The sequence below is a fragment of the Malus sylvestris genome, chromosome 16, assembly GCF_916048215.2.
Source record: "Malus sylvestris chromosome 16, drMalSylv7.2, whole genome shotgun sequence".
NCBI lineage: Eukaryota > Viridiplantae > Streptophyta > Magnoliopsida > Rosales > Rosaceae > Malus > Malus sylvestris.
Window position 1 is genome coordinate 24274282 of NC_062275.1, and position 19938 is coordinate 24294219.

General features: G+C 40.1%; 2 protein-coding genes across 2 annotated transcripts; one reads left to right on the plus strand and one right to left on the minus strand.

Annotated features, from left to right (window-relative positions):
• Positions 1–11511: 11511 nt before the first annotated feature.
• On the minus strand, positions 11512–13098 carry LOC126607538 (F-box protein At5g07610-like). Its single transcript, XM_050275164.1, has one exon. The coding sequence runs from the start codon at positions 12821–12823 to the stop codon at positions 11612–11614; it is 1212 nt and encodes a 403-aa protein (XP_050131121.1). The 5' UTR covers positions 12824–13098; the 3' UTR covers positions 11512–11611.
• A 2853-nt stretch (positions 13099–15951) lies between these two features.
• Positions 15952–19303, plus strand: LOC126609233 (predicted GPI-anchored protein 58). Its single transcript, XM_050277210.1, has 3 exons — positions 15952–15973; positions 16891–17373; positions 17444–19303. The coding sequence occupies exons 1-3, from the start codon at positions 15952–15954 to the stop codon at positions 17701–17703; spliced, it is 765 nt and encodes a 254-aa protein (XP_050133167.1). The 3' UTR covers positions 17704–19303.
• Positions 19304–19938: the final 635 nt, after the last annotated feature.

Consider the following 19938-nt stretch of genomic DNA (forward strand, 5'->3'; position numbering starts at 1 on the left):
CGATTGAAGAATGATTTGGCAACCCCAGGCATGTCTATATACTTATTTGTCGAGAAATTAGAGAAGCTATGTGACCCGATGCTTAGGCTTCAACTTGAGGAGAATAAAGGCATCCTGGGGCAATTTTCCAAAGTAAAAAAGATAGAGCGTGCCTTTGAGCTCAAACGTAAGGAGTTGCAGCATGGAAGGTCCAAGTTGAAGAACATGTGCCATGAGAATTCAAAGGAGATGGCGAACTGCCTTCAGCTTGCGGCGAATCAAATGCAGGTTAATGTTTCCAGTGTTCATTTGGAAAAGCAGCTCACTGTGGTTATCTTTTGCTTTTCCCAGGCACTGCATGTCACTTGGCTGTTTGCTTTGTTTGACCTTCAATTTCGTTTTCTTGGCGAAGCATGATCTTTTGCTGAATCTTTCTTTTCGAAAGGCTAGTTATTCCCTTAGACAATGGGGTGTTTTCTCTCACTTTTATTTCTCCGTTTGCTTCGGCTTTGAATTTTGATGTTGAACTTAGCATGATGCTTGGTATATTTGGTCTTGCAATGAAATTGGTGTTTACTTTCATGTGTGGGGATTTTTGGAGTAAAATCTTGTCAAGCTTTGAGATATAGGCTTGAGCTTTTTCTTGTTTCTAATGGTTGATTTTGGCATTTTGCATTCTGCTAGTGAGCTTCCCTGGGGAATGTGGGAATGCTTAGGCTAGTTTCCCTAGGGAAACAGAGTGCGCTAAGAAGGCTTGACTTGCTTGGCATTGATTGGCTTAATTGTTTTAAAAGCTTTCATTGTGTAGCTTGATCTTGAATTGTTAGGTTTGGCATTGATTTTGCATTCTTAGGCTTGTCATCGATTTTGCATTGTTAGGCTTGGCATTGATTAGCTTGATTGCTTTAAAAGTTTTCCTTTCTTGACTCAAATGGTTTTGCATGGTGTGTTGCAATTTGAGTTGGCACGTTGCATTGCTTGAACTGTTGGAAATGTGCCCTAAAACCAATCATATGATGATACTTTACGGATATTTCACATGTTAAACTAATCTAGTTTAATATAAAGGGTAAAGATTATTATTTAAAGTCGTTTCATATAAATGTTATATGCTTAAACGATAAGTCCAAGGAATATGTAATTGGGAGAATGTGATCTAAATAAGTTAGATTCATGAAACCATTCTCTTTCGTATACATAACCAAAACGTTCTTGATCATAGGATTGTCAATTGGGCATTGATAGTACATTAAGATCAGTACGTTCTATGTCTTCTCTTAGGGAGAGTGATTGGTCTTGAGTCATTGGTTGTCTTCTGGTTAGGTCCTTGATCTTTGACTGTGTCAAAGTCACTCCGTCAGAGGATATCCACGACATAGTTGGGGTTAAGCCACTTAGCCATGGAGGCAAGTGAATGCGCAACAAGGGATGTCTAACCTTCAAACAGTTTGAGGGAGAATATTTTATGATATGATTAAGAATCTCTAGCCAGAGTATGGATGAGATTTAGGAAGTCGTTCTAAATCGCATTCAAGGTAATCATATAAGTAAAAGAATCACATTGGATAGTAAACATGAATAAACTATCAAACCAAACAATGTGGTCAAAAGTATTGTATTAGAGAAAGACTGTATTGCATTGTAATCCTAAACTGAATAGGTTCTCCACCTCTTCTGATTAGCTTGGGTAGCCATGACATACTGCTAGGTGTCACTTATGGTTTATGGAAGCCCTAAAGGTAAGTAATCACTAAAGGGAGAATTGAAAGTAAGTTCCAATTCATAATCAATTTGAAGAGTTCTAATCGCCCATTGCCTCGCTAAAATGAAGCTAATGGATCATACACCGTGTAAGGTAGATATTGAAGAAACAATGGAGATGAGTAAGGATAATTAAATGGTTTAATTATTTATGGCTAGGATTAATTAATATGTTAATTAATCAAACGAATAAGTTCATTATAGACCTTGGGTTAGTTTTGGGCCGCAAGGCCCAATGGGATTTGATTGTCAAGCCCATTAACTCAAGTTGTATGACAACTTGAAAATACAAAGGGCCTCAAAGCCCAATAAACCCATTAAGGCCGGCCATAGGGTGAAAGTTAGGCAAACTTGTGTTAATTGCAAGTTTGCCACTCCATTGTGAGGTGGTATAAAGGCAACTTTATAGCCATTTCATCCTTAGGGTTTTCTAAGGGAAGAGAAGAGAACAAAAAGCTCTCTCTTCTCTAATGAAGGCCGACCACCCTAGAGGAACATAGCTAGCAATCTTCCTTCCTCTAGGTCACTCATCTCTTCATCAATGCTCTCCTTGGTATGGTGATTTAGAGGTTCTCTATTTTGGGAACTTGGAGAATCCATTCATCCATCCTCCTCCATGAAATCCATAGAGCTAAGAAGTGAGGAATGAAGGCCCTATTTCTTGGGTGATTAGCCTTTGCTTATGCAAAGAGGAATCAACAAAGGTATAATATTTCTCAACTCACTTTATTCTTGAATTGAGTCTTGGTTTACCACAACTACTAGGCCTTGAATTTCATGGGTAAAGTTTAGGCCTTGAATTTCATGGGTAAAGTTTTATTTTTGAGTGCATACAAGCATGATTCCGCCTTTTAATTATTAATTGCATGCATAGATGTTGCTTAAATGAACTTATTTTCACAAATATTTCCTTCATGAACCATTGTGCAGCTTGCTTGGCTTGGGCATGTATACGCATGTTATTGCTTTAACTTTAGCGTGATTGGAGTTTTAGGAAGGCTTGAGATTTTTTCATAGTCTTAGCTTGATTACTGCAATAACATGTTCACTAGAAGAAGCCCTTGCATTTACTCTTGTCAATGTAAAAGAATAAATGTACCAAATTTTTTGACAAAATGCTCCATCCATTTCATTAAATTAGAGATACATCAATCGATGCAAGGCTTTACAAGGCTTCATAAAGCAGACAAAATGATCAAGATGTAGAAGGAGCTTCTTGTTCTTAATAAGCGTGATGAAATAGTAAGAGAGTCATAGTAGTAATAAGGCTTAAGCCACTTATGATTGACCAGTTTTGTGAGCATGTCATCGTTGACTGAAGTCAAGTAGTAGTATCTGCCTCTATAAGCTTCCTTGACCGGAACTTTTCCAGTGTGGTGCAAACTTTGAAGGTTCAAAGGTTTGCTTTCATATGGGCATTCTAAGGAAAATACCTCTTTCTTTGAAGCTGCATGGCTCGACTCTATGATTGTAGGCTATGGTAATGTGCTAGTGTTATATAGTTGTTTTCCTAACTGCTTCCATTTTTCTTTCCTCGAATGACTCGAGATCTCTTCACCTCCATTCTATGCAGGTTGTAGTAATCCTTGGAGACGTGTGATAGACCTACATAACATTTGGGAGATGCGTGCTCCAGCCCTTAGAGTAATTGTGCACAGTGTTGCTTAAGATCCTTAGTAGTGTCTTTTTTGTGGCTTTGGCTTGATCATTTTCCTTTGGATAGTATCACGTAGAGCCACAGTGCTTGATTGTTTAGATCAAGTCGAGCCCTCAAATATGAAATGGCCATGGAGTGTGCATGTCTTGTAAGAACGTTAGAGGTTTAAGGGTCAAGTTCTTGTGAACTTGGCATGCATGGCATCTTTTAAATATGTTGTGTGTATCTTCCCTCATGGTAGTACAGTAGTACCTTAGGCTCAGCAACTGCTTTTGTAACTTCTTCCTTTTTTGATATTTCCCTAGTAGGTTGACTAACTTTTTCTTTGCATGTTTTTTTGATGCTGCAGTGGATTTGTCTTTGGTAGTAGGTGCAGGTATGCCTTTAGTTTCCTCAGGGGCTTTACTTGTTTGGGTGCCGTACATCCATACTCGGGCTTTCCCACATAATATGGTTAAGCCCTTCAACTCGTCACGAGCGATAAACAATGCGCCCATCAGGCAACACAACCTCGTAGTCAGATCTATCCTGATGAGTCTCTTCTTTGTCATTTTTTTCATGATCTCTTTGTGGAAGCTTATACAGACATGATAGTTTTCCTTATTGCTTCTAGTAGCCTTGAGAACAGACTGATACCGATTTTCTCCAAGTATACCTTGTAGTCAGCCACGATGTTATTGATATAGACTTCCACGAGTGCTTCCTTGTCCTTCATGTCGTAGCAGTCAAGGGCAAGGATGCATAAACGCTTGACAAAAGTTATATGATTTTCCGCGTGCCTTTGGCGTATGTTGTTAAACTGAGTTATCGTGAACCTTTCCTCATATTGGAAGTACCTTTTGCAGAACTTACCTGCCAGCTTTTTACAGTTTAGATGAAACCTGGCGAAAAGGTAGTGTACCAAGTTTAGGCACGATCGGTTAGACTCTTCGAGAAATCCCTAAGGCCGAGGTTGTAGTTGCCGGCATGAGGACCTAAAACGTCAATGAAATGGCTTATATGTTATTTAAGGCTACCCTTCTTCCCATCAAAGAGGACAAAGTTGGAAGTCTTGTATCCATTAGGATATGGCATGTGGAGAAGGCTGATTGGGTACGGTAGCTAAAGAATAAACTTCCAATCCTCCGAACTAATGTGTAACTCTTTTTTTTTTTTTAGCATGGCAATGACGTCTTCCTGATTAAGCAAGGATGACATCTTTTCAGAATACTTGCCTGTAGCAGCAGCTGATTCTTCAGTAAGTTTTTTCCTTGGGCCTGCAATCTTTGTCACTGGCTTTCTCGCTTGGCTTTAGGATTGAGTTTTTCAACTCATTCACATATGAAGCAATTTCTCTTTGGGCTTCACCCAAAGCATGAATGGCTACAATGATGTCAAGAATGGCATATTCGTCCAGGTTTTCCTGGCTTTCCAAGTGTTGCTATTTGCGTTGAGATTCGTTCAGTCAAGAAGCAACCTCGCCTGCCTATGAGGAGTTATCCCTGATGGTAGCATTTTTTCTGGATGTTGTAGCCATTGAATCAAGACGAGACCTGGTCCCTAGTAAAGTCGCCAATTTATGTAGGGGGACTTTTAGGTTAAGATGGACTTGGACGTTGAGAACATCCTCTTGTCTCCCTTGGTTCGGTTTCGTACCAAGTTCAAGAATATCTTGAAAGAATTAGCACGCCTTAGGAAATATCCCAGTCGAATCAATGAATTAAAGATAACATGATTAAGCAAATAATGGCTTGCTCAAGTGAGGCATGGTTTGGAAGCTAGACGTTCATCAATTTAACATGTTGAGAGAGAGAGAGAGAGAGAGAGAGAGAGAGAGAGAGAGAGAGAGAGAAAGTTAACATGGTTGTATGGTGTTCTCTATTGGATAATCTGGGTTTCTTTAGTTCTCTCTGTGAAGCTAGAGGATTGGCCCTAAAAATGCATTCTTTGACCGAAAGGGTTGAAGAAAGTCTGGGAGAAAACTCTAAGGTTGCATAAAGATGATTACGTGTTTCTCTCTAACGTTTGAACCTCTTTGTGTTCTCCTCTTTTAGGCTGAGTCCTTAAATCCCCTTTAATGGCTTCTAACTCCCCTTTTTGTAGGTGAACGTCTTATCTCTAGGGTTCCTAGGGAATCTCTAATTGAGGCTCGGTTTTCCTTCCCCTTTCTCCCTAGTTATCATGCTACCTCATATTTTGGTGTAAGGAGGCTAGACTGTTGAACATATTTTGTGTCTTTTTTTCGAGGCGCGGGTTGTCCGGATAAACTTTCCACATGCACTACTTTAGGTAGCATACCTCATGGCTTTCGCACGTTGGACTTCTAGGGAAAGTCTGCTTCTTTCTTCATTCAATGCATGTCTAGCTGGGATTTCACGTGACTCTAAGGGTCAGGGCTTAGTTCTTTCCTGACTATGTTGGTTAGCTTGCTAGGGAAATGAGGAAACTAGGCTGGTAGTTATGGTCTTGGACTTTTGGGCTCCCAAGTAGCCCAAAGTCTTCCACAATCTTGACTCCACGTAGGCCTAATGGACTTCTGTAACCATCCACACCATAATTCACTTGACAAGCCCCGAGTATGTGTCTTGGGCTTATCTTAGCATGAATAGTAATTAGCGTGGTAAATAGGCATGGTGTGATCCAGTCTAATTACCGTAGCATGGCATGGTTGTAAATATATTTCTTCATTGATCCCGCACCTTTGCATGTATTTGGGCTTAAATAGAGGCTTACATGACAATTGGGTTTCGAGGCTTGGTTGGGCTTGCATATGACATTTTTGGGCCTCAATAGATGGCATGACATTTGTCGAGTTTACTTTGTTTAAATTTATCTCATAATAGCACCCGTGGACAAAAAAATATTTAAAAAGATGTTAAAACTTGTAAAATTGTTGTAATTAATATTTCACATAATGTGATTGTATAAATTCTAAGTTGAGATAAATTAGGAATCTTTCGAGATCGAGAAGATCTTTCCTATTTTACTTTGTAGTACTTGGAGAGCAAGTTATTCTCTCATTCTTATTATTATAGATAAAGAAACTAGGCATGAGGAATCACATCAAAGAATTTCTCAAGCCTTTCTCCATCTTCTCTTTGCCATACCCTTTCTCTTTCTCTCTCTAACTTTAGGTAATAACACGTTACCAGCACGTTCTTCATGCTGCGCTAAAGAAAGTTTATCCATCTTTAATGAGGAGAGTATTACGTTTCAATCATTCTTATTATGATTACCTTTTTAATTTACGGAAGTAATATACTTGTTATTGGTTCAATTTATGTTTTTTATGTTGAACGTGATACAATGCTTTAAAGATGGAAATCTAATATTGGATAAAGAAACTACTACAAAGGCGTTCACATGATTCATGACGCAAGTCAGGCTCTTCTAAAACACGGTCTTAATTGTTGATATTTTTTCAGCCTTGATTGTATGAAACATTCACCATGACACATAAACTCAACTTGTATGCGTTTTGGAGTTATTGAATCAGCATAAATTGTTTTCACATTATTATATATATATATATATATATATTATAATGGTGAACTGAATATGTGTGTATAAGAAAACAAAAAGAAGAAAGAAAAAAAGTATTTTTAAACCCTAACTCGAGCTAAGCTGTTGTTAGATAAAATAAAAGCAAAACTAATGAAAATGACTTTAAATCTTTACATTTTAATCAAAAACCATCCACTAACTTTATTTAATGATAAGGACAAAATAATAAAAAAATAAAAAAAACATAAAGAACCCAACTTGCGCTGGGTGCATCCCCCCATATAAACTGATACAACAAATCCTTCATCCAAACATCCCAGAAACAAGAGAGTGAGAATGGATGCATTACCAACACCAGCCGACTTCAAACTCAACGACATTTTGCTGGAATTTGTCGTTGGGGCTGGGGTTTGTATACGCAGAAGTTGCAAAAGGTTGAAACCCTCGAGTTTCAATGCAAAATTAGCGTCACAGAGCACAACATAGTGAGATTAAAGCCCAGAAATTCAAAAGTAAGCAGAGACCTCGCTTGGGTTTGAGTTTGAGAGCTTCAAGCTCTTGGGCATTAAGGGTGCAGAGGTCCACGTTGCATCGATCCCAATTGTAAGACCACCCTTGTGATCTTTGCATCCCATAGACTTCGAATATGCTAAGTTTGGGGTTGATTTGTGAAGGTAAGTGGGAGAGTGAGAGCTTTCTTCTCTCGGTGCTATAGAGATTGAGTTTGAGAGAGAAAAAGAGTTTTAGAGAAAGTTTAGAAAATAATTTGGGCGCATCCCCCCATATAAACTAATAAAAGAAAACATACAGAGAAAATTTGATGAGTATTGAAGAAAATTAGAAGAAGAAAATGTGTTTGGAAGGTGAGAATGTGCTAAGAAAATTCAAGAAGAGAAGAGAAGAATGTAATACCGTTAACAGTGTAGTAAGTTTCATAAACAGTGTCGTAAATTTTCATAAACAGTGCAATAAGTTTCATAAATAGTGTTGTAAGTTTCATAAACAATATAAAAGTTTTTATAAACAGTGTGAGTACGCATGGGTCTACACGTTAGATTTTTTTAATTATTTTTTAATAGTAAAATTATATCTTTTTCATTAAAATTTAAGTTCTTTTGTTATTTTTATTAAATTTTAAAGGTTTTTTTATTAAAATTAAAATTTTTTTTAATTAAATAAAGTTATAGGATGATTTTTTATCAAAATAAACTTGGCCTAACTTCTTTTCAAGAAAGTTCTCTAAAATAAAAAAAAAATTTGGTTCAGGATGACATGTCGTTTGACGTCATCCTTCATTGGAGAGCGACACAACGTTTTCGACGTCGTCTTATCCCTTCAAACCTCGCCGCCACCTCGTTTGTCCTTGCCTGAAGTTGAGTGACCAAGAGGCCGGGATCCACTATCACTACGACCTACAGTCGTCCACCAGCGAACGAAATCATCCCCGAAGACTGGGTTTCAGAGATTCCAGAAGAAATCCGACCTAGATTTGGAACCCTCTAAAGATACCCGTGTCTTCCGTTCTCGATCTCCAGTCGCCTACATCCATGGACATCTGAAGCCATCCCAACTCGACTGAATTCGAGACCTGCACCTAGATCGATGGCCTCGAGCTTCATGCTCGGCCACACCACCAACGCCACCATCCGTGACGGCGTTAGGATTCTGTTGAACCCACCCCTGAAATAATAGCCCCAATTTAATGGGATTTGATTTTTCACTTTTTCTTTTTTAGCCCAATATGTGGGCTTGGTTATGTCAACCCACCTATTTCCACTAACTGGCTTGTAGCCGAAATATGTGGTAAATTTTGGGCCAATGAGGCGTCCCCAAAACCTAAATAATAAAATACATAATTAAATGAGATTGTTTTTTTAAATTTTAATTTAATTGTTGAATTTAAATATAAGGATGATCATGGAATAGACCAATATAATCGAGCTATGTGATTGGCCGCTTAAATATGAAGATATGGTTTTGCGCTTGCATGTTTTGTTCTTAATTTTAAATTTTCTTTTGGATTTAATTAAAGGAAAACTAATGAAAATGACTTGAAAACTTTGAGTTTTAATGATAAGGACAAAATAAAGGGTAAAGTGAATAGTACCATGATTGACTTTTTAGTGTAAAAATGTGATTTTTCGTTAAAGTGAACAGTACCGAGTGCTTTTCGTTAAAGTTCCATTTAATTAAATGGGGCTTGCATCCCCCACCCTCTATTTTTAGTGCTGTAATGATCTTATCTCTCTCCTTATGTAACTCCCCTAATTCTTCGGGATTAGGTTTCCACTTAAACATATGATGTATAGATTTAGGATAGTTAGCTTGGAAAGAAGATTTGAAGATGTTCCCAAGAATAATGGAGAGCATAAAGGCACGACCCCAAGTTTAGCTTTTAATGAATTATGATTATATTTTTTTGCTTGCTTGTTTAATTTTATTCGAGGGAAGGGACGTTAGAGTTAACAACAAATCACCCGCATAAACCTTAATTAAATTGTGTTGCTCGCAATTTAATCAACTTAAGTCCATGATTAGCTCCATTAATCCACATGATGCGATGTCAATGGATCCTTTGTTTTAAAGGAAAACTAATGAAAAAGGCTTGAAAACTTTGAGTTTTAACGAAATGACAAAATGAAGGGTAAAGTGAATAGTATCATGATTGACTTTTTAGTGTAAAAATGTAGTTTTTCGTTAAAGTAAACAGTACCGGGAGCTTTTCGTTAAAATTCTCTTGTTTTAAATACATTAAGACAAATATGTGTGAAACCTATAACAAAACCCTCATTATTTAATACTGAATTTGAAAAAGGGATTAGAAATTGTTTCTATCCCTGAGCTTTCCTGGGTTTCTTGCTTAAAGTCTTGGGCGCGTAGCGTCTGTGGTCGTTCGTAAGTTCATATCAATGGCTCTTGCTAGGGCCTGAATAGGCGTTGCCTCCAGTGCTAGCTCCCCAAAACTGGAGACGACTCATTCCAGGACCTTCACGCATCTTTCAAGGTCGGCAAGTCTTGCATGCTCTATGTTTCGCAAGTCTCTTCGAAGATTGTTGACATTAGGCGTAGATCCGTAAGGGACTTTCTCAAATTCACTACATTGGCGAAGCGTGCTCGTTGACAGAAGTGGCGCCGCGTAACGAGGCAACGCAATTACACTGTGATCGTGTTAGAGCAGCCATAGTGGTGGTAGAGTGATCTGGTCGAGGAGTTCTTGAGTTGAACTCTCAATGAAAGTACCAATTATTGGAACCAAATTTGCGCACCGCTTTGAATGGTGGAGATGCCCAAACTTGGCAGCTGTAAAAGAACACACAATCGTGAGCAAGCCAAAGACCCGAAGGGGGAGGTTGTGTCAGTTAGAGGTTTTCCGATTGTCAAGACAGAAGCAGTGGGCAAGAGAATATACAGAGATTCAGTTACTAGCCGAACCTTAGAAGGTTGCATTTATACTAGTCGAGGAGAGAATCTTTGAGGATAGTAGAATTCTTATTAAAGCAGGAGAATCCCAGAGATATTTAGGAAGTAGATATTTCATCCTCTCAGGAGAGTTTTGTCAAACTCAAGGAGAGTATCTTGAAGTATACTCATATGTCCGTAGTGTACTCTTTTCCATACGATAAGGATCATTTTGTCCCATTAGATTTTTGTTGCCGGACCAGGATTTGATGATGCGCCCATTCTGGATTAGTCATATCCTTGTGTGCATCTTACTTACGTTTTGAAGATGTTAAGTTTTTTTACATATTGCATTTACTCACTTTTCTCCTTAGACGATGCGTTTCGTCTCATATTGAGTTTCCATAGCCATGCTTTGTGAGGTCTACTCCTACATGCAATTCCCTAAGTGAGAGTAGCATGTTCTCTATCAGTACCTGCAAGATGACTTTATCAAGTGCTTCTATGTCATTTATGAAGAACTTGATGCAATATCTACTTGAATATTTATACACAGTGTTAATTAATATTGACATAATATGATTGTGTACAAAATCCTTTGTAGATTTGGATTTGAATTCCTGCGTAGAGAAACACATTTTTTGTCTTGTTCTTGAATCAAATTTGTTGATTTTTTCCCCCACTGTGAGGTCCCAAGTCACCTATGTTAGACATGTGTGCCACCAGGCCCAAGCTTTGCAATTATTAGATTTGATGTATTGTCATGTAGTATGTGGTCCCTCCTCTTAAACTCTTCCCCACTTGTGTGGAAGGAATAGGCCGGTGTTTATTCCTCTCAAAACAAAGGAGATTCTCTATTTGATGTATTGTCATTTAGTATGTGGTCTCTCCTCTAAAGTTATTAACCTCTTCCCCACTTGTGTGGGAGGATTAGAATAGGGTCTTTATTCCTTTAAAAAACTATAGTGATTCTATATTTATAGTTTAAAATCTTAAGGGTTGGTTTAGAGGGTCACGTGCTCAATTATGCATCTCCCAATTAAGGTGGAACATTTACATCACAAACAGAATCTAAAATATACAAACTTATGATTCAAAATATACATCTAGCCAGTAAGATGTAAATGTGATATTTTACGTCTCAAATTTGTAAATCTCTAATAAAGGTGCTTTAAGGGGTGAAAATTTGCTTATGAATGTTAAATTTAATAGGAAAATCACGACATTATGGATATCCCAAACTCAAATGGCATAACATTTATAGAAAATTACAGCGGTTTTAATTTCAATGGTATAAACAATAAGTGGAGGCAAATTGAAATCTTTAAATGTTTAAACACTGGCAAGAGTCTCTATAAACTGATGAGCATGAAAGCATCCAACATGTAATGCTGTATTTGTTTTGGTGGATTTCGGATCAAAATCACAAATCTCTTTGAAACTCTTGTCTCTAATATTATAAGATATAAACTTACCAGGAATGTACAGCAACAATGATGAGCCCTCTTCAGTTTCTAGGACAAAAAGTAAAACAAACGCGTAAAAAGGAGAATCATAGGGATGGGGGTGAAGGTAGTTTCTAACCATCTCCGGAAATGCATCGATGATCGGAGAAATGTCGATTTGGTACTTGGGAATCCACCTTGAGTAATCTCTCTCCAATTCAAAGACTTGGAATTGAGTGATGCTTGGACCATAAACTTCAACTAGGTGCAAATGCCCACCAGATTCCCCAAAATACTTGAACCTTCTTGTACCCCAATGCTCGCCTGATGGAGGACTAGGCATTGATCCGAAGCGCTCTTGATTGATATCAAAACATAATGTAGCTCCTGTTGGGCTAATCCAATGTATTGCACCATTCCAAAGCACGCCATTTTCAAACACCATATCGGATGGGGCCATAAAAGCAGATCGGGAAACCCTCCAAGTTCGAGTCTCGGATGCGTATATCTGAATTTGGTAGTGATCACTTGCTTCTGATGAGGAGCAATTTTGAACGCTGACGACTTGGTAGTGAGATGATTTGGATGGATCAAAAGCTAAATAAACACCTAAAATAGTTGCGAACGAATTACGACCCTTGGAATCATGACCCTTGGTATTAGGTGGACGAAGCGTCGAGAATTGCCTTGTTGAAGGGTTGCAGACATAATAACTAATAGTTTTTCCCAACTTGTAAAAGCTACACCCCAAGACCAGGCCATTTATGGACTGCAGTAACTTAACACCTGCTGAATCATCAATGAAGTCAAGAGACGAAAAGGGTTGCTCTGAACTGCTGCAATTGAGAGATAGGTGACTGATGAGGCTGGGAATTCGAGACAAGAGGATGCATGCAGAGGAAAGACTGCGGTGGCGGCTATAGAAATTTTGGCTGGAGATGAGACAGAGCCACTGCTTGGAGACACATTTGAAGCGGAGAAGTGACTTCACCGGCAGGCGTACCAGGATCAATGTGACGAGGTCTTGGTTCAAAGCTACTGCCTCAGCTGCAGGCAATGGATCATTGAGAAAGTTGCCAGTGAGACAAAGAGACACCATTCTTTTTGCTTCTTTCAGATCTTCTCAGCAAACTCTGACTTAATTGGTATAGGGATAAAATTATGCAACAAATATAACCATTTTCAATGAAAAGTATAGACGTTCCATCTCACTCTCTCCGTTGAAGAATTGTCTGTCTTCTTCAAATGTGAGCTGGGAAAAGTTAGGTTTGATGGGATTTCAATTATTTTGTCCATCAATTATTGCAACAACTTTTTGATGGATTAGGTGAGTTGAGATATGCATAAGGCTTGGTCGTCATACTACAATAGTAGAAACCTTACCGTCACAAGGCGGAAAGAAAGGATCAAGATCCAAGATTAGTCATCAACTACAAGTAGGCTACTTCCTTTCAGCTCAAAGCGATTGGAAAGAGTTAATTCCCTAATATAACGACCTTTTGTCCCTTATCTTCAAAATTTATTAAATAATGAAAAGTAGAAATAAAAGAAAACAAGCCGTGGACGAAACCAAAACTGGCGTAGAATAAAACCAAGAAATATCAACGAAAACGAAGAAATTGTTTATTGTTATGGAAAAAGCAAAGTCGACATGAAACATGTGAAGAGTGCACAATCATACTATTGCACAAGAGCTATGCGGGCTCTGAGAGAGAGAGAGAGAGAGTAGTTCTTAGTGTGCTTAGAAATGAATCAAGTTCTTTGATAGGTACAGGGTAAAATGGAAATATATCTATTGACCCTAAAAACTACCAAGTCTGCGTGGCACGCAGGCCAAGTAACTAATGAGCTAACTACGTCTTTCGGTTGTATGCGGGCATGCCAACTCGTCAGCCGAGCTTGGCCGAGGAGTAAAGTATGTTGATGTTGCGTCAGATGCACTGATGACTTCTCGATCTTGCAATTGTAGTCGAGGAAGGAACACTCTCGGCCTTCGGGTTCTAGAGCCTGAAGACAAGGCTACTAGTTATGCGAAGTTCACAAATCGTCGGCGTCGAATTCGGTCACAGTGATTATATTCGTAAGAGTATAAGCAGGCCGAATCGACACCAGAGTATAGGGACACAGATACTCAAAACAGATATATGTCTTGATGGTAAACGAGGTTCGGCCGTCAGAATGTCAAACTCTAAAACCTACTTGTGAATATCCAATCATAAAATAACTCGGCATTCGATGTGCCGAGCCCTAGTAAATTGTAACACCTCACTTCGCCGAGAAGGCTAATGAGATGACCTCTGCTAATAAGGATTCGAAAATCCTTCTCGACCGAGACTTGGATAGATAACCAACCGGCCTCAACGCAGTGCTATTTATCCAAACTGAAGGTGCTTCACTATTGACTGATTCTACGACGACAATGCTGTTTATCCAAACTGAAGATGTTTGCTGGTTTCCTTCACAGTGCTGTTTATCCAAACTGAATCCAAACTGAAGATGTTCGCTGGTTTCCTTCACAGTGCTGTTTATCCAAACTGAAGGTGTGTTGATGAAAAAGAAACTAAAATCTCAAGGTTATTGAGAGGTTTCGCGTATAGCGAGGGTTTATGCAAGGCAGTTTGTGTGTTGAATTGGAGGGGCCTTGAATGATGCCCTCCTCCCTCTATTTATAGTAGTTAGCCTGCTTCTGATCGAATCAAAACCATACTTAGATTAGGACTCCTTCCCTCGATCCAATCCCAAGCGCCAGCATCCTTATCCAACTGAAACTCCTTCTTGTATCAGGATTCAACTACCCTATCTGTCCATCTCGCAATAAGACTCACCCACACCCTATGGATTCCCAATGGGCCACGGCCGGCCTTGACTATGCGGCCCACAAGCTGGATGACCCATAGAGACTCCTAAGTAAGACCTCTGGGCCAAGAACAAATCTACACTTAGCCCAAACAAGTATTTTGGGCCCAAACATTGCCCCCTCGCTTCTGAGGTCGATCTACATTCCTTAGTTGAGCCTCGGCCTTGAAGAAGCGAAACCGACCTAAAACAAACATTAAACCCCCATCGAGAAATACCACCACGCGTACTTATGAGACATGATCTCACGACCTCAATTCTCCCAATCGTCCTTCCACATGTTGATCCTTAGGTTAACCTAGCAACCATTAATCATGACCCTCAAAAATGTGCGATAGCCAAAACGTCTCTTCTACATTAAGTCCGGCGCAACACGCAATCGTGCATCCTTAAACCGCGAAAACCTCGGTGTTTTCAACTGGATTCTCTGAATATCCACAATGATTAACAACTTTCCTGCTCGATCATTCCTCCAACTTTGAAAATCAAACGTTTAACTGTCCTTCCAAAATGCCTATAAATACCAGAACCCTTTCTATTCATACTTTATGCTTTCCAAAATCCTTGAGACCTCCTCACAATTTTGCTTTAAAAATCCCAGAAAACCTAAAATCCAAAATCCTAAAAAACCCCAAGCTCTTAACCCAGAAATCCTCAAGCTTTCATTAATAGCCTCCTTTATTTGCTAGCTCTTCAACGAGTGCAGTAAGTACAAGGACTTCATCGATCGGAGCGCCATCAAGACTCTGTGCTTCGAGGGTGATTTAAACACTACTCATCAAATCCTGGGACCACTCTTTAAAGAAGCAGTGCCATCGTCTATCACCAACCTCTTCAAAGAACACTGCCTGGAACATTTACTACAAGGATTTGATTGGTTGAAGTGGTGCTTGTCAAAGCCTCAAGGAGCTTGGCCTTCGACCAACGCCAATTGGGCGGCATGGGTCGTATAGATGGAAAAATTCTTTGGTAAAGAATGGGAGGCTCCCGGCATCCACGGCGCCATTAAGTTTTCGACCATGGAGATTGACATGGATAAAGAACTCTTTATGGCAGCTCTAAGCCTATGGTGCTCGGCCACCAAGACCATGATCTTTCCCTTCGGCCCTGTCACCCCCATCATTCTCGACATCTCAGCTATCCTCAAGACTTCTCCTTCTGGCATTCCAATAGATGTTGCCCTTATTGGATGCTCGTCGAACCTCGACTTTAAGGTACTATTCGATGAACGGGCCATTGAGACGTTGAGCCAAGAAGGTCAAGAGCTTTCAAGAGAGGAAGTTCAGAAGTTGCACAAGAATTTTCTCAACTACAACATCCTCATCCTTCATTTTGCTGGCTGATGGGAGGTGAGTCTACGGAAGGGAGAACATGGGGCCTTCCTATTTTACTGGTACAGCAAGTTTATCTGTTGTACCAAGTCAAATAAGTGCTTGGTTGAAAATATGTCGGTGGCTGAAGCCCTAGCTAGTGGTCACTCTCTGGTGCTCAGTCCAGCTATCCTCGCTAACCTTTTATGCTGCCTGGCTGAAACGACCATCAACAAGATTGATCCGCACCAGAACGAACCTCTCTGGGTATTCCAACTCTGGCTGCAGGTCTATTTTTCCTCATTTCGGCCAGAAATCCCCAACCTTCAGTCCACTGCAGCGCTTAGCCTTCAGTTAGCCTCTCGATTAGCGCCTCTTCATCGAGCTGAATATTTCTTCAAACACTTTTTCGGCTTAGACGTCATTTCCGACGACGAATTTTTAATATGCTGCCATTAAGAGTACCCTCACTCTATCAGGTTTCCCATATCAACATGGAGTGAAAGTGAAGATGCTGGTCTTCGTCAAAACTGGGGGTCGTTTGTGTTAACTCGCAACCTTCCCTTTGGTTGCGATGCTCACCGAGCAAGTTGGGAAGTCTACCACCCCCACTTTGCTGCCCGACAGCTTGGCTACCTCCAAGGTTGCCCTGTGCCTTTACTTACTTCCCACTCCCTTCTAAGCTGATGATGCCTCTCTGGTTTCTTAGAAAGGGAGTGTAGAGACATCGAGAAAGAGTTTCAGGAACGATGCAAAAAAATTCGCCTTTAACCAACTATTCCTGAATCTCTCAGCACCGACACCTTCAGTGACTGGTGGGAAGAATATACCCATGACTTTTTTGGCGCTTTAGTCGAAAATGTGGTCAACAAAATTTTTGGCGACCGACCTAAAAAGCTTCTGCCCCTCAATCCAAAGAGATGCCTAATGTATATGGCTATCTTTACCTTTATTCTTCAAACACTTGATCGATTTTACTAACTAGATTTTTCTTTCTCAGGTAGTAGAGTATTGAAACATAAAGACGTGATCGCCACAGCTGCGGCCAGGAAAACATTAGCCCCTTTCTCCAAGAAATCTAAAATCGCTACACAAAACACACTAAGCAAATGGCCTTGCTTGGATACCGAGACGGCAGGTGAAGCCCCTCGTCCCACAAAACGCATAAAGAAATTAACGAAGAAAAAAGCACGGGAGATACACGTTATCTCCAGCCAGACCACCAGAACCGCTCCTAGTGCCTCTCCTCCTGCTCCTGTTGTCCAGGCCTCAACAGAGAAACGGCCAACTCCAACTAGCCCAACACCACAAGTTCACTCGGCCCCTGAGGTCTCTGAGGTTGTGGTCAAACCAGTTGTTGTATTACTGGTCGAAAAACCTGCAGCTCTGGGGCCGACCGTAGCACCCGTCTTGAAAGAGGCAACCCCTTCGGTCGGGAAAAATCTCCCTAAGAATCCAAAACAATCAGCCATCATCTTAGAAGAGGTATGATTATGCTATTGGTAACTCTCTTCTCTCATTAAATTCAAAAGTAGTAACAACTCTTTTGTTTCAAGATGACAAGAGTGACGAGATTTCGCTGGCGAGTCATCCTCGACCAACAGAACCTTCTTCCGTTGAGCCTCCCCCTATGGTTGAGGTGACTGACCAGGTCAATCCTCCTGTAGCTGATCGCGAAAAAATGCCTCAAATTGAGCCTGAAGCGGCAGAAACACTAATTCACCCGCAGGTTCAAGACCTCGACATTCCTCCTCAAGAGGTGACTTCGGTTTTTGTAAGACTCGATCACTTTTTTTTGTTAACTTTACTATAACGAGTCTGAACTAAAAACAAATATTACATGTCGGGTGCCCAATTATTCATTTCACCAAAAATTTTATGCACCGAAGGGTGTTATTTATATTTCCTGGCCACCTCAGTGGCCGTCGAATGTAGATAACCTTCATCGGCCACATGAATTGAGAAGCAGTCTAAAACATTGGGCTCGACCATTAAGCTCTTTAGGTTCGAGCAATGAACCAAAAGACATGGTCGAAGTCTCATCTCGGCAGGTTTAAAAACAAATACTCTCTACTATATTCTTTCATGTTTTCCTTTTGCCTAAATTCTTTTCATGTGCAAGCTTTTATGGGAAGTCGAGTTCGATGCTCTTCTTTTGAATAACTCAGGAATGGCCGACCCTTTAGTAGCTACAACCAGGTCCTCCATACTGATGGCCGAATTAAATGTTCTTGTTAGGCTACAAACGCTTTTGTCTCTATCGGCTTCACAGGTTCTCGAATGCCAGGGTCTCGATTCCGTGGGTGCATGCCTGAACGATCTTGTAGCTAATGATCAATTAAGCACTGAAGCCATCACCCTGGAACAAACCTGAAAATACTTCGGTATTTTTGACAAAGTTCTCCAGGTTAAAGACGACTTGAAAGCTAAGACGACCGTTCGAGAAGCTATTCGTGCAAAGGTCGAAGTTTTGAAGGCGAAGAAAAAACGCTGGCCGACCTCGACTGTCAAATTACCGAACTCCAAAATCGAAGGTCAGTAGTTTCTTCCGAGCTTGCAAAGGATTTTGAGTCGAGTGATAAATCTTGCTTAACCGAATATGTGGCTAGCGTGAAGCGGGTTGAGTAACTGAAGATAGACAAGAGGAATCGGCAAGCTGAGGTCACGATGGGCGAGGTGAGGTGGTTAGAGTTGAAGGCTGTTCTTGAATCTCTCCTACCTTCATTACCCTAGAATTATTTGATTGTAATAGATCGACCAACTCTATTTGTACACCTTTTTGTGAACTTAATGAAATGAACTTTTATTCCCACATCTCCCATGTGACTAGATAGTAGTTTTTTAAAAACCTCCCGTTGATTGGCAGTTTGTGAACTTTACCAGTTCGATTCCTAAGATGGTATGCTCCTTTGCCGAGAACTTTATGAATAATGAATGGCCCTTCCCAATTCGACAACCATTTACCGAACCTAGGGTTTTTAATTCCTACGGGTAGTACGATTTGCCAAACCAACTCTCATTCGTCAACATTTTTTGTCTGACTCGTTGATTATAAGCTCGCTCGGCGATCTTCTAACTCTTGTCTCATTGCCAGACTGTACTCGGCGTTGAACAAACTACTTTGTTCAATTACTTGCAACGAGTTTATACTTAGCTCGACTGGCAACATTGCGTCGTGTCCATAAGTCAACGCATATGAAGTTGTTCCGGTGGCTGTCCGTAGAGAAGTTCGATAAGCCTATAACGCTTCGTTTATCTTTAAATGCCACATACCCGGCCTTTCTTTTATCATCTTTTCAAGAATACTGATTAAAACCTTATTACTTGCTTCGGCTTATCCATTCGCCTGCAGATAATACGGCGTAGATTGCTCGAGATCTTTAGATTTGCCGTGTATTCCTTAAACCTGTTAGATGTAAAGATTGTACCATTATCTAGTCCCAATGTTTTCTTCTACAAAATTACAAATTTTTTAGATGTTAACTCTGCATATAACTTGGCTTCGACCCATTTGGTGAAGTAGTCCGTTGCAACGAGTATCCATGAATGTTTGGCCGTACCAGAAGACGATATGATTTTATCGATTACATCCATGGGCCATCCTTGGAACGGCCATGGTTTGGTGATCGAATGTAGTGATTCGGCCAGAACTCTCTGTATAGGCCCATGGATTCGACACTGTACACATCCCTTTGCGTACTCAATACAATCCTTCAGAATACTCAGCCAGAAATAGCCATACCGCCGAAGCAGCCAACATATTTTTCATCCAGATTGGTGAGCTCTACAAATTCTTTCGTGTATTTCTGTCATTGCTTGAGCAGCTTCCTGTGGGCTGAGACACAACAACAGTATCCCATCCTCAAATGTTTTATACAACTCATTCTGGTATAATATGTAATTTGTGGCATAGACCCTTGTCCGTTGCTGGTGTTTTTCGTTGGGGTTATCAATATATCGCATAATCGTCTGGTAATGCCTCGACATCACAAACCTCAATAGTGTCCTTCCATTCTAACAACAAAGGCAATGACATGCTGATTAATCA

Bases quoted from the DNA above. Each gene is read 5' to 3' on its own strand.
- LOC126607538 (XM_050275164.1), bottom strand. From the start codon at position 12,823: ATGGTGTCTCTTTGTCTCACTGGCAACTTTCTCAATGATCCATTGCCT.
- LOC126609233 (XM_050277210.1), top strand. From the start codon at position 15,952: ATGGGGCCTTCCTATTTTACTG. The intron at 15,974-16,890 runs GTACAGCAAGTT...TTTCTTTCTCAG, and splicing joins GGGGCCTTCCTATTTTACTG to GTAGTAGAGTATTGAAACAT. The intron at 17,374-17,443 runs AGGTATGATTAT...CTCTTTTGTTTC, and splicing joins ATCAGCCATCATCTTAGAAG to AAGATGACAAGAGTGACGAG.